This window comes from Dasypus novemcinctus, chromosome 1 (genome assembly GCF_030445035.2).
Source record: "Dasypus novemcinctus isolate mDasNov1 chromosome 1, mDasNov1.1.hap2, whole genome shotgun sequence".
NCBI classification, from domain to species: domain Eukaryota; kingdom Metazoa; phylum Chordata; class Mammalia; order Cingulata; family Dasypodidae; genus Dasypus; species Dasypus novemcinctus.
The window spans coordinates 135,365,732-135,389,984 of NC_080673.1; the positions used below are offsets into that span (position 1 = coordinate 135,365,732).

Sequence of the window (24,253 nt, forward strand, 5' to 3'; positions counted from 1 at the left end):
CCGCGTGGGGGAGCCCCACGCGCAAGGAGTGCACCCGTGAGGAGAGTCGCCCAGCGTGAAAAGAAAGAGCAGCCTGCCCAGGAATGGCGCCGCCCACACTTCCCGTGCCGCTGACGACAACAGAAGCGGACAAAGAGACAAGACGCAGCAAATAGACACCAAGAACAGACAACCAGGGGAGGGGGGGAAATTAAATAAATAAATAAATCTTTTAAAAAATAAAAAATAAAATAAAATAAAATAAAAGAACAAATCTAACAGTTAAAGAAGACATGTATAAAGAGTATAATAAGTATAATGTAACAAAGAAATGTAATCATCATAAAGACAAAAAAGTTAAATAGAATGATAACATCTAGTCTGAAGAAATCAGAAGGCTTCAAGTAGGAAGCATCTGATCAGGGCCTTGGAGATTAATATGATTTTTTAAATATTAGCAGAAGATAACAGAGAAAGATCAAAAGGGAAGAAAAAGAGCCAAGAAAGGAAAGAGGAAAAGCAAACTTTCAAAGAGTATAAGAAATAGGAAGAGGAGCAAGGTATTTCTAGTAATATAGTTTGGAAGGATTGAAGCCGGTTAGTAAGACAGGGAATCAATAGATGGATCTGGAACCTGGCAGAGAGTCCACGTGGACATCAGTAACCCCCAAGATGGCTGCTGGAAGACCCCCACCCCCAAGATTCTGCCATTCAGAACAAAGATTTCTGGAAGCCAGGAGAAGCCCCTGATATTCCCCAAGGACTTTATCATTGGGTCCTCACTGGGGAATTGATGGATGGGGTAATCAATCAAAAGAGCAAACAGCTGGAACCCCTCCCCTACCATTTAGCAAAGGGGTGGGATAATGAACAATTCAAAAAGGCAGGCACAGAACCTAAGCTTGCTCTCCTGCGCTCTCTCGCCTGTGGACCCATCCTGCCCTGTGCATCGCTCTCATTGTTCCTCCTCTGCCTTGTGTCCATGCAAGTAAAACCTGGGGATTTATAATCTATATTGGGAAACTGTAGCCTGTAAATTAGCCCACTTTATCACTTTTCAGCCCCTTCCTCTCTACCTGGGACCCCTGATCTATTATTTTCTCCCATTTCTCTTCCTTCCCTACTGGAATAAATTACTGGCCTAACTCACCCAATGTGCTCTTGAAATTCATTTCTGCAGCATAGTCAAAGAACCTAGATAAAATTTGGTAACAAGATTAGGACTTAAACAGAGGAAATACAGGATAGAAGATACTAGAATGGGGTATAAAGCTCAGGCTAATGAATCTGGACTTGAAATATTAATCATTGGCAAATGACTAAAGGGGTTGCTAGGGAGAGAAATTATATGGTTATAAAACTTTCTTCTTATCTAAGAACCATAAAATAAGTGAAAATTACATCTAATCATTAGCCATGTCTTACTTTGGGCCAGCTGACATCACTGAACAGCTCTCCTCTGTACAGAAGTCTGTGATGGTTCCATAAAGCATGTTGATCTGATTGAAAAAATCCACAGCTGCAAAGCAAATTTCAGTTATCAGTAAAACAGAATAGTTGAAATGAAAATTAAATTTTCATTTTATTCATGAAAAATCTTAGATTTATCAATGTTCTTTCCTGTACAAAGAACAGATGAAAAGCTTATGCAGAAACCATGGAATTGGTTTACACTGAAATTAGGAGCTTCTTTCATCAAGAGACACCATTAAGAGAGCAAATTATCTGCAACATATATAACCAACAAAATCTTGTTTCTGAACATGTAAAGAATGCCTATGTATGGATAAGAAAAAGATGACAGTGTAGAAAAACGAGATAGTCTTGAACTGGCACTTCACAAAACAGGGTTCCAGATGGTCAAAAAGCATATGAAGAATGCTCTTCTTCATCAGTAATCATGGAATTCCAAATTAAAATGCTATTGGGATACCACCAAAAAAAGCTAAAATTTATTTGAAAACACAGAGGGCTACATCTTAAAGAACAATGTGCAAGGATGCATATGAAGACTTATAAAGCACAATGAATAACACAGAGTGGTCTTAGTAGACCAATGTAATAGACTAGACAGACTACACTTGATTTGCATGACAAAACCATTAAGTAAAGAAAACAGAAAAAGGGCAGTCTTCAATAAACAGTTCTGAGTCACCTAGCTATCTCTACGGAAAGTGAAACTAGACTCTTCACTCACATCGTAGGCAAAAAATCAATTTCAGGTGGATTATACACTTATATGTAAAAGATTATAAAAAGTTTCTAGGAATAGCATAGAAAAATATTTTCATGATCTTTGGCACAGATATACTTAGGAAAGGCACAAAAACATTAATCATACATAAATAGTTTTCCATATATTTCATTAGATTTATTCGTAAGTTTTTATATTTTTGATGCATTTCATAATTTAAAATCAGAGCCAACAGCCTTACTAAACTCACCTATTAATTATTTTGGGTTTTCTATATACACATTCATATTGGCTCTGAATGAAAGTTTTGTCTTTCTTTCTGGTCATTATACATTTTATTGTTTTGTTCTTGCTGCGAAAATACTGAATAGACGCTGTGGTGGACATCCTTGACTCATTCCTAATCTAAGAAAAAAACTTCCAACATTTCACGATTAAGTATGATGTTTGCAGTAGCTTTTTTGTAAATATGTATACTTTATCAGAAGAAAGTTCTCTTCTATTACTAATATAATAAGATATATATTATAAACTGATTTTGGATTTTATCAAGTATTTTTTTCTCCATGTGTTGAGATAATCGTGTTTTTTTTCTTCCTTTATTTTGGCTAATGTGGTGAATTATATTATCTGATTTTGAAATGTTAAACTAATCTTGTATTCCTTGAATAAACTCAAGTTGATAGATTGTTTGCAAATATTTTATTAGGATTTTACATCAGGTTAATAAATCAGACTAACCTAATTCCTTTTCTCTTAGTGTCCATACAGAAATCATAAAACTACTAGCCTTTGTTCCATTCTCTAGAAGAGCTTAAGAAACACTGGTGTTATTTCTTCATTAAATATTTGGAGGAAATCTTTTTGTGGTAGGGGTTTTTAATCAGATGATAACTTTTTAGAAATAGTTACAAGACTTCTCAGATTTTCTATTCTTGTGGACTTGTATAAATTGTTTTCTAAGAATTTGTACACTTCAAATTTCAAATTTATTCTAATAAATTTGCTCATAAGTTCTTATGATTGTTTAATGTGGCAGGATCTGTATTGGTATTTACTTTTTCATTCCTAATATTGGTTATTTGTGCTTTCTGTCTATTTTATACTAATCAGTCTTGTCAGCAGTTACAAATTCTACCAGGCTTCCTCTACAAGGAATCAAATTTTTTGGAGTGGAGGTTTGCTGATTCTCTTTATTGTATTTTTCTTTTCTATTTTAATTTCTGTTCTTATCCTTACTATTTCCTCTTTTTAACTTTCTTTGTGTTTAATTTGCTGTTATTCAACCTCTGGAGATAGATATTTAGATCATTAATTTTGAGCACTTCTATTTTAATGTATGCATGTAAGTCTCCAAATTTCCTTCTAAGAACAGCTTTAGCTGCATCCCACAAGTTTTCATAGGTAGTATTTTCATTATATTTCAGTTCAAAATATTTTCTAGTTTCCCTTGAGATTTATTGTTTTCAAACTATATAGATTTTCTAGCTTTTTGTTATTGGTTTCTAGCTAAATTCCACTAAATCATATGTTATATGATTTGATTCCTTTCAATTTTTAAAAATGTACATGTATGTTAATCTGAAGTATTTGGGTCAAGTGTCCCTCAGATTAAGTCTGTTAATCATGTACCTTAAATTTTTCTAATTCCTTGCTGATTTTTTTCTATGTATTTTCTCTCATTTACTGAAGGAAGAGTATTAAAATCTCCTATTATGCCTAAGGATTTTGTCTATTTCTTCTTTTAGTCTGTCAACTAATTTTAATATATATTTCATATGTTATTAAAGACAAATTCAGAATCTTATATACTTTGTGGATTGAACAATTTATCATTTTTAAATCCCCTTCTTTAGCAACATATTTTGCCTTAATATCTACCTTATCTGATATAAATATGATTTCTGGCCCTTTACAGAAAGTCTGTCAACCAATGCTTTAGAGTGTATAGCATGTATTCTTGACTTATCAAAATCAAGCAAAAATTACTTCTTCCAAGACAATGCCTTACCCTTAAATATACACTATACTAGCTTCTAGGAATTAAATGGGAAAACTTGACACATTTCTTTGTCCTTTCAAGTTTACAGGCTAATAGGGAAAAGCTATCTCTTGAGTTTTTCAAAAAAGGGAAGTGCAACTTATGAAAATATCTTCCCTTCCTCATGCCCTTTATTATGATATAAAGCAAACAAAGTCGGTAGGAACTTGTTGTAAACTTAAGGAAATACCAAGGGGCATTCCAATCACCACTGAAGTCAATTTAGGCAGACCCTAATACCCTACTACATTGTCCTGAGTAGGAATATAGCCTTTTAAATTTCTCAGGCATAAAGGGAGCAACTATCCATATATTTAAGGGCAAAACGTGCATATGGTAACTTTGAGCTCAGTCTCATTCCCTCTTATATAAGCAAGTCTAATTATTTTCATCTTGTTATTTACCCAGGAGCAGTACTATGCTCTTATGCTCTTTTAATTTAAGTACTGGGTATTGAACCCCAGGACCTCGTACATGGGAAGGAGTTCAACCACTGAGCCACACCTACTTTCCCACTATGCTCTTTCGGACTGCAGGGAAAAAAAATATATATATATATACATACATATATACACACACACACACGTATATAAATAAAATGACTTTACTAAGCAATGACTTTACAATATAATTCTTAAGCTGTCATTCACATGACACAGAGGAAATCTTATGGTTTTTGCTAGTTGAGTTACTTAACCTCCCTAAACCTCACTTCCCACCTTTCAAAGTGGCTTTATTACGGAGTGTTAAAAAACACATGTCTACCGTATCACTACAAGGAAAGCTAAAATAAAGAAACATGAGACTGTATAGCATAGCAAGCCCCTGTGAAAAATGTGTATGGCTAATAGCACATATATAAGAATGTTTTTCTCTGAAACAGAACAAATGTACATTAATGTTATAAGATGTTACTATCAGGGTGATATCTGGGTACTATCAGGGTGATATCACCAAATATCACCAAAGCAAACTATGGGCAGTAGTGTATAGAAATATATTAATAACCTTCCCTCCATGTTTAAAAAAAACAAAAAAGGAAGTATGCTAAGTGAAAGAAACTAGACAAAAATTACTACATATTGTTTGATTCATCCATACAAAACATAAATACAAATAAATTATAGTGACAGAAATAGACTAGTAATCATGTATGGCAGAAGAAGGACAGAGAGATTGAGAGGTGACTACTAAGGGGTACTTTTTTTTGCTTTTCTCTTTTCTGTTGTTTTTTCTTTTTCCTTTTTGGAGTAATGAAAATGCTCTAATATTCATTGATGTCATGAATGTACAATTCTGTGATTATAACCAAATGCCACTGACTGTATACTTTAGAGGGAGTATATGGTTTATGAATATGTTTCAATAAAATTGTTTAAAAAAAAAAAACATGCCTACTGTAAAGCAGACATTTAGTAAATGTTAGTTTCCTTCCCCAAACCAAGATATGGTCTTGGAATTCTGTGCCACATAAATTATGTAGAAGCCATCCACTCTGCTTTTCCTCAACCCTGAACTTCCTTTCTATCTTCTTTAAGCTAAGACTCCTGTTTCCATCTTTCAACCAGCAGAATGTTCAAAACCCAGGATTTGGTTTTGTTATAAGAAAAATCATTGTGTTTGTAAATATTTCCCATCTTCTACCATTTTTCATCTGGCAAGTGTACTATAGCCAAAAGGCCATTAAGATGCCAATCTTTTCAACAAATTCCCTGCATTTCTTTATGTACCCAAAATGCTTACTTAATCATTGCCAGTAAGTGGAAACATGTTTTCCAGTCTCAAACCCTATTCTCACTTCTTCAAGTGTCATTTAAGAAGACTGATATAAATCGGGAAAATTTTAATGTTCAACACTTCAGTCAAATTCTATTATTTTCAAGGCAGAATTATATATTCTAAGGAGATATTCTAATGATTCAATCTAAAGTAATTTTTGTCCAGCTATAATAGAATTGTGGAATATCTGGGAAATTGTAAAAGTTCCCCAAGTTCGGGGCATTTCAGTAGTACGGACACTCAATTCCTGCAACTAAGACAGAGAGAGAGTACAGACAGAAAACGATGACCTTTTATACTTAGAAAAATCAGAAGCTCATGTAGCACAGAAGTTCTATGTTCCCCTCCTCAGACTTTTAAAATTAATGAGCAGTAAAAAAAAAAAAAAAAACACAAAGAAGCATATATATTAAAAACAAAGCCAAACAAAAAAAGAATGTTTATAGATACTGAAAATTTATTTTCAATAATGCCTTTGATATGCCACAGAACCACCTTTTACATATGATGGGTCTAATCAACAAAGCAAACAAATTAATTTTTTTAATAACTGGTTGTTAGAAGCTGTATGTACCCCAGAAAAACATGTTCTTAAATCTAATTGATCCCTGTGGGTGTGAACCCACTGTGATTAGGACTTTTGGATGAGGTTACTTCAGTTAATGTGCGTCTACCTCAATCAGGACAGAATCCTTTTATAAGCAGCATGATTTAGCCAGAGAGAGAAAGCCACAGGAAGTAAAAAGCCAAAATCAATAATCTCTGGAGAACAGAGAGGCCAAGAGAGAAAGCCATATGCATTGCCCAGTGACAAGGACCAAGAAGTGCCAACAGCCAGCCCCAGGATACCACAGTCTTCTGGAAGAAAGCATCGCCTTCATGACACCTTGATTTGGACCTTCTTTTAGCTTTAAAACCATAGCAAATACATTCCCATTGTTTAACTCGACCCATTTCATGGTATTTGCTTAAACAGCCTAGGAAACAAAAACAGTAACCAAACTTTCTTGGTTCAGGAAAGTCCCCACATTAATATATATTAAATACTGTTCTTTCTCAAATGCTATCACTGTAATGTTTTACACCATCACAGTAAAATCTTCTGGTTCCTGAGAGTTATGAGTGAGTGGGAGCTCAATTTACAAACCCTGGTAAACACATTTCAAATTATACTAAGATACTATAAAATGTTACCAAAAAAATAGTTTTGTTTTTCCTTAATCAAAACCTAGACATTTATACTACATGCTTTCAAATAAAATTTATTTATTTTTTACTAGATCCATATAAATCTCCAACAATTTTAAATTCTGTTAATTGCTTCATGAAAGCTGGTAAACCTTGAATAGTAAGGTGCCACTTTTAGTCCCCAACTTTCCTGGCTTGTTCCCAAGAAAATATTTACTTTTTACTTACATGTTTTTTTTCCTTACATGTTTATTTCCTAAACATATTTTACTTATTTTATAAGATCGTTACTGGGAAGCGCACTTGGCCCAATGGATAGGGCATATGCCTACCACATGGGAGGTCCATGGTTCAAACCCCCATCCTCCTTGACCCGTGTGGAGCTGGCCCATTCACAGTGCTGATGCACGCAAAGAGTGCCATGGCACACAGGGGTGTCCCCCGCGTAGGGGAGCCCCACGCACAAGGAGTGCACCCCGTAAGGAGAGCCGCCCAGCACAAAAGTGCAGCCTGCCCAAGAATGATGCCGTGCACATGGAGAGCTGACACAAGATGATGTAACAAAAAGAAACACAGATTCCCAGTGCCACTGATAAGGATGGAAGCAGTCACAGAAGAACATACAGCAAATGGACACAGAAAGCAGACAACTGGGGGGTGGGGGGGGGAGAGAAAGAAATAAAAAATAAAGCTTTAAAAAAAAATCATTACTGAATTGCCTTTTTAAAAAGTAAGTACAATAGTATGCTGCTGAGAGGCAATTTAGCATAGTAGTTAAAAATACAAACTCTAAAATTCTATAGCTCAATATTTGAACCCACGTTCTGCCATTTAATTGCTATATGACAAAGCCAAGTTAATAATCTTTCTCTCAGCTTTCCTATCTATAAAATTGTATAATAGTACCTACTACATGAGATTGTGAAGATGAAATACTCCACGTAGAAAGGAGAACAGAATGCCAGAGTGTTCAATAAATGTAAGTTATTTTTGTTATTAGTATTACTCCACTGAAGACAGTAAATCTGTGCTTCATATTACATTAGAACAGGAGATAAGAATTTCACAAAACTCCATATTCAGAAATAAAATAGACATCACTATACTGTGATATTAAGTTGCTAACTAGATCCTGGAATAGAAGGCACCCCAACACTCACCTACAATGAGGCTATTAACCTAATTCAGAATCTATGAAGAAATAGACTTACTGTTCACGGCAACCCATTCATTTAGATCTTCCCCCTCAGGAAGCATGACAGCCATCCGGAGGTTGCCACTGCCAAGTGTGGCTTCTGCATGTTTTAAGAGCTCATACTGATGAGAACCCTCTGGAATGTTCTTCTTTGGTTTAAAAGTTTTAGAGGAGCGGCTACCACTATAAATAAAAGAGGAAAAAAAGAAAGCACTTCAATATTTAAGTTATGACCTTTAACAGAGTCTACACACTATACTATTGGGTTTTATGCAGTAATCATGAAACACTCAACAGAAGTGTAAATGCCTACAAATAAACAGCAAATATATTTCTGGCCCCCATGAACATTAGACCTAAATTTTATTAGCTATGTTAAATTCCAGCATTATAATTGTAGTAACTATGCCACTCAATAGCTACAATATTACCAAACTTCCTCTACATTCTCTACTGTAATTTCCAAGAGGGATAAAGAATTTTTAGTAGCCTGTAACTAATCCAGAGCTTCACAGAAATCTAATGATTCGTGATTACACGTTGCAATCTCCAAAAATAAAAGTGTACTTCTTGATATACTTTTGGTTATTTCCTTTTCACTACTAAGCCTCTCATCTTAATACAAATAAACTTTTTTTCATAAGAAGCATAAAGATACAAGTTTTTATCAATAAGACAGAAATCCTACAGGAAGAAAATTTACATGTTCAGTCATTCTGAATGCTTTTTTATATTTTAACTACACACAGCACACACATATATACATACATACATGTATATTTTAATGGACCAACAGTACCTAGGATTAGAAACCGTTTTAAGAGTTTAAGAGGGAAGCGGACTTGGCCCAGTGGTTAGGGCGTCCGCCTACCACATGGTCCATGGTTCAAACCCTGAGCCTCTTTGACCCATGTGGAGCAGGCCCATGCGCAGTGCTGATGTGTGCAAGGAGTGCCGTGGCACGCAGGGGTGTCCCCTGCATAGGGGAGCCCCACACGCAAGGAGTGCACCCCATAAGGAGAGCCACCCAGCACGAAGGAAAGTGCAGCCTGCGCAGGAATGGAGCCACACACACGGAGAGCTGACACAACAAGATGACGCAACAAAAAGAAACAGATTTCCATGCCACTGACAACAACAGAAGCGGACAAAGAAGAACACAGAGAGAACAGACAACTGGGGCGGGGGGGCAGGGAGGGGAGAGAAATAAAATAAATCTTTAAAAAAAAAAGTTTAAGAGAGTCTTCTGTTTTACTGGCAAGTTGTTGTCCAACTCTAGTTACCCCTTCTAGTACCTCTTTTCTTCTCTTCATATGAAGAGGAACATATGAGAAACAAAGAACTAGAAGAGGCAGGGTAAGTAGGAACTCTCTATAAAGTTTATTGTCATTCAATTCTTACCACTAAAACATCCAGTAATTTGAACATATAAATATGAAAGTAGATTTTAAATAAAAAGATACTCAATAATTATACTTTCCAAGCTCTCTTCCATAGCTTTTCACTCACTAGCTCCTCTCCCAAGCTTATCCCTATACTCCCTCCTCCTTCTCCAAAATGACTTTTTTTAAAAAACAAGATAATGGGTGATTCTCAACCCTGGCTCCACATTACAATCACCTGAGGAGCTTTCTAAAACTACTGCAATTCCTGCCATAAACTAAGTAACTTCCATCAGCACAAATAACAAATTCAAGTGGCAGATACTTTTCATACTAACATACTACCACTCTCATTTAAATGTACATCTCATCTCAGGTGTTTATTTGGAGTGAATTGATGCTCCCAAACTTCCAATTCTCCCACCCGATCTCCACCCCCAACATATCTCTAGAGCCCAAGAATCTTTTTAAAAACACTAATCAGATGATGTTACTCCTCTGCTTAAAATCACTCTAGAACTTTCCAAAGAACACAGAATAAATCCAAACGTCAAATATGAGACAAAGATGAGGCTCTGAACCCACAATAAAGTGTGAAAATTTTCTTCACTTTAATCAGAAAATACTTAAAACACCAAATTCTCTTATGGTACCCCTAAAATACAAACACTTAGAAAAGATCATTATGGTTACCAATTTGGAGACGTTTCTTCTTTTTCCTGCTATTTCCTACACTTTATTAAAATTTAGTGTGAGAAAACATACTTGACCAACATTTTTTACTAAAAAACTTTTTACTATTTTGTGTAATTAATTACAAAAATACATCCCATGACTAATGTGTATGTCTGCAGGCAGGGTGTAAGTTAAATATACTGCCTTTAATTAGCCTACAGTTCAGATGCAACAACTGAAGATGTGACAAGCAGCTCTCAAAGGGGACTTTCCCCAAAGGTTTAGGCTTCCAAGTGTTTTCTTGAACAATGTGCCTCCCAGAGTTGCTAGTCAGTCACGCTCAGTCTACCTCATAAGACCTTACATTTTGGTGGAAGAAAAAGAATATGGGTCAGTGCAAGCCAGCTTTGACACTCATCAACTATGCTATCACAAGCAAATTATCTAACTTTCCTGAGTCTGTTTTTTTAATTAGCCATGAAGCCAAACAAAAATAACAAAATATCACCACCACCTGTACCATTGAACAGTTGCAAGATAAACATATGTGGAAAAAAAACTTTTACAACTGTAAAAATGCTGTGCAAATGTTAGTACCTTCATTATCTTCCCATCTCCTGAAACAGGATCACTCAGAGTAAAGAAAGAAATGGCAGCACAGTGACCCAAACTGCCCTAAAACCAGAGGGAGTGGAGGGGGCAGTGTGGGAAGGATTATAAGCTTATTTTCAAAAGAAATGCTCTCACACATCAACTTCAAAACAAAATTTTAAAAAGTTTTTTGTTGTTGTTGTTTTGTTTGTGCTATTCATTATTCCCACATCAAAGGGTCAAGTGATCTCAGTAAAATTTTGGGGCTAGAATGGAAGTAAGAAAACAAGGTTCTATTCTTCATTTTGCAATTTTCTACTTATATTACTTAGGAAACCATAAATTGTCATAGGGGCTTCAATTTTTTTTTTTCTATTTTGTTTCTGGAAGTCTGGAAAATAATTTTACAAAAGTATTATTTAGCAGTGAGATAATGTTTATAAATTTTAGTTATCTGAAAAATATCAACTCTCTCTTCCGTCATCATTTCCATGTATATTCATACTCTAAAATGCTTTCAAATCTTCCAATTCTCCTCCTTCTATATGATACTTCTGCTTTACTGAAGCAATATACCCTAACCACTCAATACTTTTAAAAAAAGATTAGATTCAACTTTTTCTTCAGCCACTACTGAAACTTCTCCCACAACTATCACTCTACCGCGGAAGGGGTGGTGTTATAGTTGACTAGCTGCTAAAATAAATACCATACAATTAGTTGCCATAACTACAGGAATTTACTGGCTCACTGTTTCACAAGCTAGAAGGCTTGCCTTCTCCAGGGGTCTTTTGGAAGCTGACAGTCTTGCAGGTTCTTGGTCTTTCAGTCACATGGCAATAAAGAGGTTAGTATAGGGAAAGAGGGAAGACTGAGTATAGCTGGGGACCTGGCATAGAACATGGCAGTGAAATCCCACCCAGAAACCCCCTAAGGGAAGGCCACTAAAAACAAAGACAGACCCGCTAAGACCCTGGGCTCAAGAGGAAACCTTGGATAACTCCAAACAGGTCTCTCCATTGGTTCTGGATAAATCTACACCAAAGGCCTCATCACTGGTTTCCTGAGAGCTAACAAGTGAACGTGTCTGGAGTGTATACTTTTTTCCATTTCCTTCGTTTCTCAATAAACTCTTTACTTCCTTGCCCTTCACTATGCCATGTCCTTAAATTCCTTTATGCAACACAGCCAAGAACCTAGAAACCCAGAGTGTTCTGCTAACATATTTGGCAAGCTAGCCAAAAGACAAAGAGACAAGTCATGTTCCCTGACACCCACCAAAGACTGTTGTGTCCAGGCTTTTTAATTAGAGCTTGTCTGTGCCCTCTTTTGTTTTATTAGCAAGGCCCCCAAGACTCTCACCCTAGGCCTGACCCAGAGGTTTTTATCTTACTCAGTCCAGGAGACTCTGAGGTTCCTGTTAATCCATTACCTCCAGGGTCCCAAAGGCTATGTGCCTGTAAACTGCAGAACAGTCAGTCGCTAACTTCTTAATGTACCTCTTTTTTCTTAAAACACTTTTGTTAAAAAGATACTTAGATTACGTAAGTGTTACATAAAAAATATAAGAGATTACCAGATGCCCCACTTCCCCACCCCTCCCACATTTTTCCACATTAACAACATCCTTCATTAGTGTGGTACATTTGTTACAATTGATGAACACATTTTGGAGCATTGCCACTAAGTGTAGATTATAGTCTACATTGTAGTTTACACTCTCTCCCGCACAATTTTGTAAGTTATGATGATATATAAAGGCCTGTATCTGTCATTGCAATGTCATTCACAATTCCCAAGTCCCAAAAATGCCCGCATATTATACCTGTTTTTCCCTCTCCCTCCCCTCAGAACTTTAAATGCTAGAACCACAACAAGTAGAATCAGTAAGTCTACTCTAGTCATCATTCATTCTCAGTCCTGAGGATTCTGGGATGGTGGTGTCCACTCCACCTCTAACTGAGAGGGGGCTTTGATCCCATGGAGCAGATGGATGGGACTACCTTGCTTAATGTACCTCTTAATGTCTGATTTTAACCACAAAACTCAGTACCTGGCAGTAGCCATAAGATGAGCTCTCTCTCACGGCCAATTCCTAAGACTGCTGCAATAGTATGCAAACAGAAAGGTCCTTAACCAGTCCCTTTTCCATGAAGAAAGTTCAGCTTGGTAGCTTGGGTCTGGAACCCATGTCCAGGAGTTTCCCAAGACCTAGGGACACCTAGAGGCAAGGCCTCTGCGTTCTTGCGATGCTGGGAACCAGAGCGGTAGCTCCAAATGTCTCCCAAGACCTAAGCAACTTGGGAGCTTCAGTTTTGAAGATAAAGTTCAGTCAGGCAAGAGTTTTAGATGTCAGATCGGCCTAACAAACTCTCTCCATTTTTCCCTAGAACAATGGGCATGATTTTTCCAGCTTTCCATCAAACTCCCCATTGGGGTGTCTTCATAGGAAGTGGAACATCCTCCCTACCAATGGTCTAAAAAGGAAGATGCTCGTCTTTTCCTGCCATACCACATGGCTGCCGTACAGACAAGAGTGGTCTCTGTATGGGACCCTGGATTCCAGTTAAACCTGTGTAAGAGGGAAAGAGGAGACAAGCAGATCTTAGGGCTAGGGGCCATTTGGTCACATGTCTACTCAATGGGATGAGGAAGTACACTACCAAACTAGTCAATTATAGTAAGTTCAGGGAAATTAGTCAGAGGCAGGACCTAAAAACCCAGCCTTATTTCAAAGAAAGCTGGTAGAAACAATAAAAAATACCCTCTGGTAGATCCTGACTAGGGAAGAACAGATCTTCCTAAGATCTCACTTCATTAGCCAGTCTGTCTCTGATAGCCACAGGAAGCTACACAAACTTTCCCTGGGCCCCCAAACTTTCATGAAACCCCTTTTAGAAACATCCTTTGCAGTTTCAACAATTGAGACCACACTGCTGAGGAGAGACAGATAAGGAAGGACAGGCCCAGAGATAGACTCACCTTTCAGCTACTCCCATTAAAGGCCCCTGTCACTTCGGGGCCACCCAAACCCAGGCTCCATGTAAGCAGGAACCTGTTTCAAGTGAGGAGAGGTGGGTCCTTGGTCCCAAGCTGTCTTGTCACTGGGACCCCACCAGGGCCTTGACCCAGGGGAGAATGGAGGCCAAATGTGGTTCCCTGAATGTACCTGCAAACCATCAACCAGGAAGAGCCTAGGCTGATCCTTGATCTGGCAGGTAAGATTCTTAATTTTCTTAATTAACATGGGAGCCACTTACTCGATCCCAACCTGCCACTTCAGACCTCTCTAGCCTTGGTTCTGCCTAATAAGGGGAGTGAATAGAAAAGAACAGAATAGAGAATAGAACAGTTCAATTCAATTCAATTAATAAATGAAGTCGGGTCTTTCCTTATGCTAAGCAAGTGTGTAAAATTCTCTATTCTGTTCTAACTGGTATTACTTTAACTTTGTCAGTTTGCTCATGCCTAGGAGTTCATAAATTATTTGGGGTTTGCCTGTTACAAATTGGATAATGGTGAAAGGTAATATAAAAATGAGTCGGAAGCAGATGTGGCTCAAGCAGTTGAGCGCCAACCTACCACATGGGAGGTCCCAGGTTTGGTTCCCAGTGCCTCCTGAAAAAACAAAAACAAACAACAAGCAAAATAGGTGATAAAACCAACTCAGGGAAGCTGATGTCGCTTAGTGGTTGACTGCCAGCTACCCACATACAAGGTCCCAGGTTCTATCCCTGGACCCAGGTACCTAAAAAAATTAAAAAGTCTTTAAATTTCAATATTATCTTTCAACTGAATTTGATGTACAAAAGAAATCAGGAGAACAGATGTAGCTCAGTGGTGGAGCACCTGCTTCCCTTGTACGAGGTCCTGGGTTCAATCCCCGGTACCTCCTATGAAGTCATATCACAAGTATAATTATTTTAACTACTGGAAAAGTAGAAAAACTGAGCGACGTTAATGTTACTAAGAAAATAGTTTTATAAGTTTTCATTGCTTAGTTAAAAAACAAAAATGCCCAATTTGTTTTTAAGTGAAAACTAACTAGAAACTGTAATTAAGAGTTAAGCCAAAAATATACAGATGCCTTTATATTTCAAAACAGATAAGGACAATATCAGAAACTGCTGGAATTGGCTGGATTTAGCCTATACTTAATGTGATGGTAATCCTAAACTGAATTTATGTTTCTTTGAGACTAGTTCTCCCCTAAACCTACTACTGTGATGGTAATTATAAATTAAACTTTTGTTTATGGTTACATCAGGTCACCCTTGTGTATGCTTGCTATAGTAATGGTAATTCTAACCTGAACTTAACCTTTGCTTATGGTCATTTCAGGACTGGCCTCACCTTTGGAATGGTAACTGCTTTGTTCTTCCATTTGTGACCATGGCAACTCTGTTCCCTATGGCTTGGGAGAAGGCAAATTTAAGACACCCCTGTCTCCCGTCCTACCACTAGTGTTAATAACCTGCTTTCTCTCATGACTATCCAGGTGTGGACTCCAATTTACCTACTCCGGCTAAGAGCCCAGAGGGACCCCACGAATTTTGAGGAATTTCATGGAATCCTCAGTTCATGTGATTGGAAATCCACTTTTCCAGTCCAGTGGCTGCTGAAGTCCTGTTATCTTTGAGGACTGGGGAGTGGGAGGCCTCTCACCTTGAGCATCAAGGATCTAGAAAGCAGCAGGTCATGAGAGAAACCATTTTTCCTTGACACTTCAATGACTTCAGTGAGTATATACTGGAATTAGAGTTGTTCATTTGAGGTCTGTCAAAGTCGAAATGGGAAATAAAGCTCTGAAGTAAAGGAAAATGTTGTAGATTGTATTTTAAAGCTAGGGGAACAATTTGGTTATAAGCCAATAAACATAAAAAACAAAATTTTCCTGTGCAAAACTGCATGGTCACAGAGCAGATTAATCAGAAATAGCTTTCAAAGAGATCTTTTAAATGTTATTTTACAGTTAAACTTATGTTGTAAGAGAATGAAAATTATAAGGAACATTAATGAGTTGCGTGCTTCTGTGTCTAACTCTATTTATATCTGTCTATTGTTCAGCATATATTTTCATACATTAGGATAGTAATATCAAACTAACAAATGAAAATCCTTAAAAGAACTCTCCTCAAATTGTTAAAAATTAAACAAGCATTTATATATGTCAATGAGTATTCCTGTAGCCCAAATTAGAGAAGCTAAGCAGGATGGATAGGTCATACAGAGATCTGAATATAGAAACTATTGGGAGAAAAAAAAAGTTTTTCCTAAGCTCCTGGACCTACCTAGCCCTACAGGGCCTCCTCTTTGCAAGAGCTATGGAGGAAGGGCTAGGTGTGATACAGAAACATAAGTTTAGCTTAAAACTCTTAACCACTAGGCCGGGGAATTAAGAATTATAGTTTGTTATTGTTTGTTCTACAATTCCCCAATATAAGCCTTTTAACAGCCTTAAAATGAGAGCAATTCATAGTCCAACTGTCAAATTTCGGTAAGTAAAGGAGAAAGTCCTTTAAAGCTATGGAAAGATCTTTTCTAAATTATGATTACAACAAATTAAACAATTATAATATATTCTATAATCTAGCAGTCAGTATACTTTTAAGATTAATCACAAGTTTAGAATTTTATTAAAGAAAAAGAGGTTTTAGCCTCCTGTGAAGGAAGGAAAAAGAACATTTCTTACATAAATGGTTTCAATTTTATAAGGATTTCAATTTTATTTAGCTTGGTTGTAATCTCCCTAGGCTTATAGGTTACTAATAAAATAGTAAACATTATATGTATTAATCTTTAAAATGATGAAAATTTTAAGTTCATGTTTAATGAAATACAGATCTGTCCTAAAGTGAAATGACTAGTTTTCACAGAACAGAATGAGGATTTTAAGACAAGACTTAAATGGATAAAAGTAAACTTCATTGGTTGCTAATTGTAATTTAATAAGCTTATGTAAAGGTAAAAGTAACTAGTCTGTAGTTACGTTTGGTTATAGGAATTTTGCAAAAGGATTGTCTAAACGTTAAGTATTAACATTTAAATAGATAATTCCAGGAAGCCATTATTAATTAGAAACTTAAAATGATACTGATAACAAAAAATAACTTCATAACAGGGAAACCTGTCAGAAGCTACCTCAATCGTCATATTAAGGTGGTGGTAGGGGGAAGGTAATAATCTTCATTCCATGGGGAATCTTAGGTTTTTATAAAATAATGGAGAAACTAGGTTTTCCTATACTGCTAAAGTAAAATACCTGTTAATGTAATCATGGTAAAAGAAAAGTACTAAAAATATTTAAGTTCATTTAATATGTTATAAACTGCATTGGAAGTATTTAGAAAGTATATAAAAATTAAAAGAGACAGATTTCAGTACTGTCAATCTCTCTTGTGATTCAAACCAGGCCCCCAGTATCATGCATGGTTGCATCTCCATTTGAGTTATCAGCTATGTCAGTCACTACAACCCCTAAAACAATAAAGTATCTACCACATCTCTAGAAATGCTTCTGAAGTAGATGGAATATAAGTTGCCATTTCAGGCTCCTAGAGCAGCCAGGTTCAACATGGCCAGATTTACAATGGACACTGCCTACAGACTGGCTCTGTTTCATAGTGCCAAAAGGCACTATGCACCAGGACAGTGAACACTGGAGCCTCTCTAGGATCAATGGTGCTACAGCATGCTGGCTGTGTGAAGGACATTCCAAGTGGATCAATATTTGCCAAAATAATGTGAATAGAACCTAAACAAGAACAACTGGCATTATGGCCTGTTCGCAAGGAGAAACAAGCATGGTACGGCAAACCTGGAGCTCAAATCTATTAACTGCAGTTCAAAGGGCACTTGTGCGTTAACTAGTATTAAATGCTGTATGTATATACCTGATGAATATAATAACATCTCTTCTATTCTAGATCATATACAGAGGTATATTAAACATGCAAAAATTCTCAACAAAATACTTGCAAATTCAATCCAACAGCATATCAAAAGACTTTTACATCACGACCAAGTGGGATTTATTACTGGTATGCAAGGGTAGTTCAACATAAGAAAATCAATCAATGTACTATATCACATTAACAAATTGAAGGGAAAAAAAAAAAAACCATGATAATCTCAATCAACACAGAAAAGGCATTTAACAAAATCCAGCATCCTTTTTTGATAAAAACACTTCAAAAGATAGTAATAGAAGGAAAATTCCTCAATATAATAAAAGGCATATATGAAAAACCCACAGCCAACATCATACTCAATGGAGAAAGGTTGAAAGCTTTCCCTTTAAGAGTGGGAACAAGACAAGGATGCCCAATGTCACGACTGTTATTCAATATTGTACTAGAAGTTCTAGCTAGGGCAACTAATCAACAAAAAAATAAAAGAAGTTATCCAAATAGGAAAAGAGGAAGTAAAACTCTATTTACGGATGACATGATTTTGTACTTGGAAAATACTGAAGTATCTACAACACAGCTACTTCAAGCTAATAAATGAGTTCAGCAAAGTGGCAGGATACAAGATCAACTCACAAAAATGAGTAATTTTTTGTACACTAGTATTGAACAATCTGAGAAGGAAATCAAAGGAAAACTTCCATTTTCAAAAGCAACAACAAGACTCAAATACCTAGGAATCAATTTAACCAAAGACGTACATGATCTATATGCAGAAAACTACAAAACAATGCTAAAGAAATTTAAAGACTTAAACAAATGGAAAGACATTCTGTGTTCATGGATTGGAAGAATAAATATCATGAAGATGTCAATCTTGCCCAAACTGATTTATAGATTCAATGCAATTTCAATCAAAATCCCAACAGCTTACTTTACAGAATTAGAAAAGGCAATGACCAAATTCATTTGGAAGGGAAAGTGCACCCAAATAGCCAAAAGCATTCTAAAAAAGAAGAGCAACATGGGTTGAATTTCACTGCTTGACCTTGAAACATATTACAAAGCTACAGTGATCAAAACAGCATGGTACTGGCATAAAGACAGACACATCCATCAGTGGAACAGAATTGAGAACCCAGAAATAAACCCTTACCTATATAGTCAACTGGTTTTTGACAAACCAACCAAGTAAATGTTAATGAGACAAAACAGTCTCTTCAGCAAATGGTGCCAGGACAACTAGATATCTATAACCAAAAGAATAAAAGAGGACCCCTATCTCACTCCCTATATGCTAATCAACTCAAAATGGATCAAAGACCTAAAATAAAAGCCAGGACCATAAAACTACTAGAAGAAAATGCAAGCAAACATCTTCAAGACCTTTCAATAGGTGGTGGTTTCTTTTGCCTTACATTCAAAGCATATGCAACAAAAGAAAAAATAGATAAATGGGACCTCCTCAAAATTAAACACTTTTGCACCTCACAGGACTTTGTCAAAAGGGTGAAAAGGCTGCCAACTCAATGGGAGAAAGTATTTGGAAATCACTATCCGATAAGGGTTTAATGTCCAGGATATATAAAGAGATGTTACAAATCAACAATTAAAAGACAAACAACCCAATTAAAAAATGGACAAAAGACTTGAACAGACATTTGTCCAAAGAAGAAATACAAATGACAAAAAAACACATGAAGAAATATTCAACATCACTAATGCTTAGGGAAATGTAAATCAAAACTACAATGAGATATCATTTCACACCTATCAGAATGATCACTATTAAAAAGACAGAGATTCACCAAATGCAATGAACGTCTCATGATGGTGGAGGAGATTGTTGTTATGGGGGAAGGAGTGGGGTGAGGGGGGTGGGGGGTATATGGGGACCTCATATTTTTTTAATGTAATATTTAAAAAACAAAGACAAAAAAAAGAGAACTACAAGTGTTGGAGAGGATGTGGTAAGACAGGAACACTTATTCACTGTTGATAGGAATGCAGAATGGTACAGCCACAGTGGAGGATTGCTTAGTAGTTTCTAAAGAAGTTGAATATAGAGTTGCCACGTGACCCTCCAATACCACTACTGGGTATATACCCAGAGGAACTGAGAGCAGTTGACATGAATGGACATCTGCACACCAGTATTCATAGTGACATTATTCACGACTGCCAAAAGTTGGAAACAACCCAGGTGTCCATCAACAGATGAATGGATAAACTGTGGTCTATTCACATGATGGAACATTATGCAGCTGTAAGAAGAAATGAAGTTTCTTCATATGACAACATGGATGAACCTGGAGGACATTGTGTTGAGCAAAGCAAGCCAAACACAAAAGGACAAATACTGTATGATTGCATTAAGCACTAAGAAAACAACTTATTAGATATCCCAAGTTTGAATGAATGTCTGCCTAGGGAGAAATAAGAAAGAAAACTAGTCTTTTCTCCAATTTCATCATATGAAAAAAAACAGGTGATGACAAGAATATTTGAAAACTCAGTTACTTTTGTTAAATGCCATAAATCGCTAACAGCTTCAAGCTGGAATTTCTTAGAAAGGTGATAGTTCTACTTAAAATATATATATATATCTGGCCAACAATGATAATAATTATTATTAGGTAAGCATGTAACCAAATTAGAATTTAGGATAAAAATATGAGCATTTAATTATTGCACTTTCACAGGCCATGTTCAACAAAATTTATTTTTACCAAAATTTTATTAAGCAACTAGGGTCAGGATACAACAGTGAACAAAAAGGGATCACCAAGTATAAACTATGAATTACAGCTTACATATAATATTATGACAATGTTCTTTCATAATCTGCAACAGATGTGTCACAACAATGTAAAATGCTGGTGGCAGGCGACATATGAGAATCCTATACGGTATGCATGATCGTTTTGTAAACTCACAACTTGTCTAATTTTAAAAAAGTATTATGATCACTAATAAAGGATCGGTTGTTTACATGGATCTACTTTCATGTGAGGAGATAAAATGACATTCAAGCTTGGAACTAAAGAATAAGAAGAAGGCAGCCATGAAAGTGCTAAGCAAAGCACATTCCTGGCAGCAGTAACAGAAAGGGCAAATGCACAGAAGGGAAAAGCAGTTCACCAGTTCAAGGAATAGAAAAGAGAGCAAGGCAAAGTGGATGGGTATGCAATTGGAGAGTTAGGCTGAAGGTAGATCACATGGGACATTGATAGAACATAATAATTTTGGATTATTCACAGAATCTCTATATAGAAAGGATGAGGGGAATAATATTATGTTGGGATGGGAGCAAGGCAGAAGCAGCAGGATAAACAAGACATGTTTGTGGGCAAGTGAAACCTTCTTATGTCTAACCTACTATATGGTAGGGGATACACAAACGGGTAAGAAGATGTCTCTACTTTACTCAATCTATCCTAAAAAATATTGTGTCTTGGGGAAATCAACCAGTTTATGGACAAGAGATTAGAGTAAGATAATATTGCTAGGTCTATGAAGTTGGCCTGGACTGTGTCACTTTTCATTCTGCCTCAACAACCTTGCTAGAGCCCTTCAAATGTTACCCTCTCTTTCTCTCTGGCTTCTGTACTCCCCTACCTTGAAGTCTCATCCAACAATAAGATAACAGCTTCCCAGAAGGTCACCACCACTCAAAATTAAAATTAAAAATAATTTTTTTTAAAAGATTGGACATAGCCCACATGTAGTTTACACATACTCATGAAAAGAAGGATATGTGAATCAGGAAGCTCAGGATTCCACAGATCATTATGCAAAACAATTAAGATTAAAATCCGGATTGTCTATCATAATATACCAACAATGATTCCAATGGGAGAGCATCTCTCAACTGCATACGGGCAAAATAGCCTGGGAGAACTAAATAAGACAAAAAACAGAAATGTTTTAATAATATAAATGTAATGTCCAGTTTGTAAAATGATTTTTACAAGTAATTTCATCGGGTTTACCTAGGCAATACATGAGGCCCTCAAAAACTTAGCAATAAGTGAAATATGACTGTCTTCTGAGAATGAAATTTTAATATCATTAATTAAGGGAATCAAGTAGAGACTGACAAAGTCACTTAAAAGAAATGGGCAATCTCCCTAGCCAGCACTTCTTGACTCTGACCTTTCTGAAAGGAACATGGAAAAAGATGACAAAGTTTAGTCTGTAGACTTTAATTCCCGCCTATGAAGATTTATCCTTGCACAGAAAAGATGCACCCAGGTTTCTTGGCCTAATGTCAGTAAAAACTCAGTCATGCAACTCACATCCCTGCCCTCTACATGAAGAAAATGCCCTGTTTGTATCGCTGTAAATGAACCAACTGGCATTCTGATTTATGTATCTGGGGGCTTAGATAACAGATTGATCCCGAGAGATACTATCCAATTTCTGAGCCTGAAAAGCTAAGTACTAAGCTGTGGACTTGGTAAACTAATCAAGATAAATGCTAATTTGTAAAACCTTTTGGCACTCAGCTATTGTATCTTTCCTAAAGCTTCACTGAGCACTGACAACACCGTCATACAAATTTCTGCTGAATAAAACCCCACAGAATATGAAACTGTGTTTATATATAATTAATGCTTTGTATCTGTGGGTCTTTTAAGTAAATTACCCATTGTTAGGGTATTATTTGGAAAAACAACACTCATATACTGTCTAGATGAAACCCATAAAGGGAGTTGTTTTTACTTTTATTTGCTTATAATTAATAAAAACAAGCACACACTCAGAGCACCTCTAAGTAAAATTTTACAAAATGTCACTCAGTTCTGTATGCTGCTAACCATCCAAGTTTTCACATCAAGAATAACTCTTTTCCTTTTCCTTGTCTTTCCCATCCATATTAAAACATGAAAAAATAAACCTACTGTAACCACTAGAATGGCTATTATTAATAAAACAGAAAATAACAAGTGTTGGCAAGGATGTAGCATAATAGGAACCCTCATGCCTGGTTGGCTGGAATATTAACCAGGCATATTCACATTTACACAGTGACTTTCATTCTGGAAATGTTTACAGGGTATTATTAATCATCTTAGCATACTTCTATGGAAACAGTATCTCAGGTGCCAACATTTTCAATTTATCTTTTTAAATAACCTCAAAATACAGACTTCTTCATGTTACTCACAGCTACTATTAAATACATTCCTTTGGGGGGGGGCATGAAATCAATATTGCTAATTCAGGTGCCTGCATTTCACAAGTCTTATGCATAAAAGGTAGAAAATGAAAGAATTCCTATAGATATTTTATAGTTGAACAATATGATTTTAAGTGCATACTTCAAATTTCTGTTTGAGAATTAAGAGCTAACAAATTCATACACATACACAAATAGGGGAGAGACAGAAAATGAAAAGGGTCATTATAAGCAAGTTATAAAATATGATCTAGGAAAAAAAATTTCAGTTCTAACTTTTTTAATCTTGGACCTCTTTACAGTGTAAGTATTTTTTAAAAAAAGAAAGAAAGAAACATCAGAAAATGGCTCCATATTTTAAGCTACCCCCTCAAATAACAAAAAAACGCAATAAACATTAAAAAAAACAATGCTAGAATTCTCAACTCTTGATTTGAGTTAGATGTTTGAGATTAAACCAACCCTAAAACGTTTAGTTCTAGTCTTCATCTGTATAGAAAACAAAAATTTGCTAAGCAGGAAAAAGGGATACTTCTATATCCTCCACTTTATCAGGTCCAAAATATTCCCAAAATAAACAGCCTGATAAATACATGTTGAAACTGTGAAGGAAACAGTTTAACAAGTGAAGGGCTAAAAAACAGAAATATTCCTTTAATTATAAAATATAAGTGATTTCTGTATTTTTCTTTGTTAGAATAAATGGTGATGGCTGATGTTCAAAAATGGATACCAGATAGACAAAAATCACATTTATCTCAAAAGCTCATGTGCAAATACAGCAAGTCAGTCCACAAAGTTTCAGAATACAGTTTTAAGTGTAAAAAGAACTTGATATACAAAAATGAAAGTGTAAATAGCAAAAATAAAGCTCAATTATAAAAATTTTCAAGTAACTTTGGAAATATTTAGACTAAAATATTCCACTTGTACTAACACAGAAATGCTTTAATTTACAGATGCCAGTAGTGCTTTGCAATCAAAAGGGACTCCTCAAAGAAAGGGAGAACACCCCAAATTTATCAGAACCCTAATAAGAGTGGAGGTGCTCAGGGCTGGCTATTTCTGATTCAGCAATTTCAGACACACACTTCATTGACTTATATGGTCCAACCTATGATATTTTGATCTTCATGCAA

At 36.1% G+C, this 24,253-nt stretch overlaps 1 protein-coding gene across 2 annotated transcripts in view; it reads right to left on the bottom strand.

Moving 5' to 3' along the window:
• The window catches only part of MOB1B (MOB kinase activator 1B), a 100,528-nt gene that overhangs the window by 27,815 nt on the left and 48,460 nt on the right, over positions 1-24,253 (bottom strand). For both annotated transcript variants that reach the window (XM_058297342.1, XM_058297336.1), the window contains exons 2-3: positions 8,393-8,559; positions 1,405-1,498 (exon numbers count right to left, since the gene is read on the bottom strand). In XM_058297342.1, the coding sequence (XP_058153325.1) occupies positions 1,405-1,498; positions 8,393-8,559 (261 nt within the window). The remainder of the gene's footprint in view (positions 1-1,404; positions 1,499-8,392; positions 8,560-24,253) is intronic.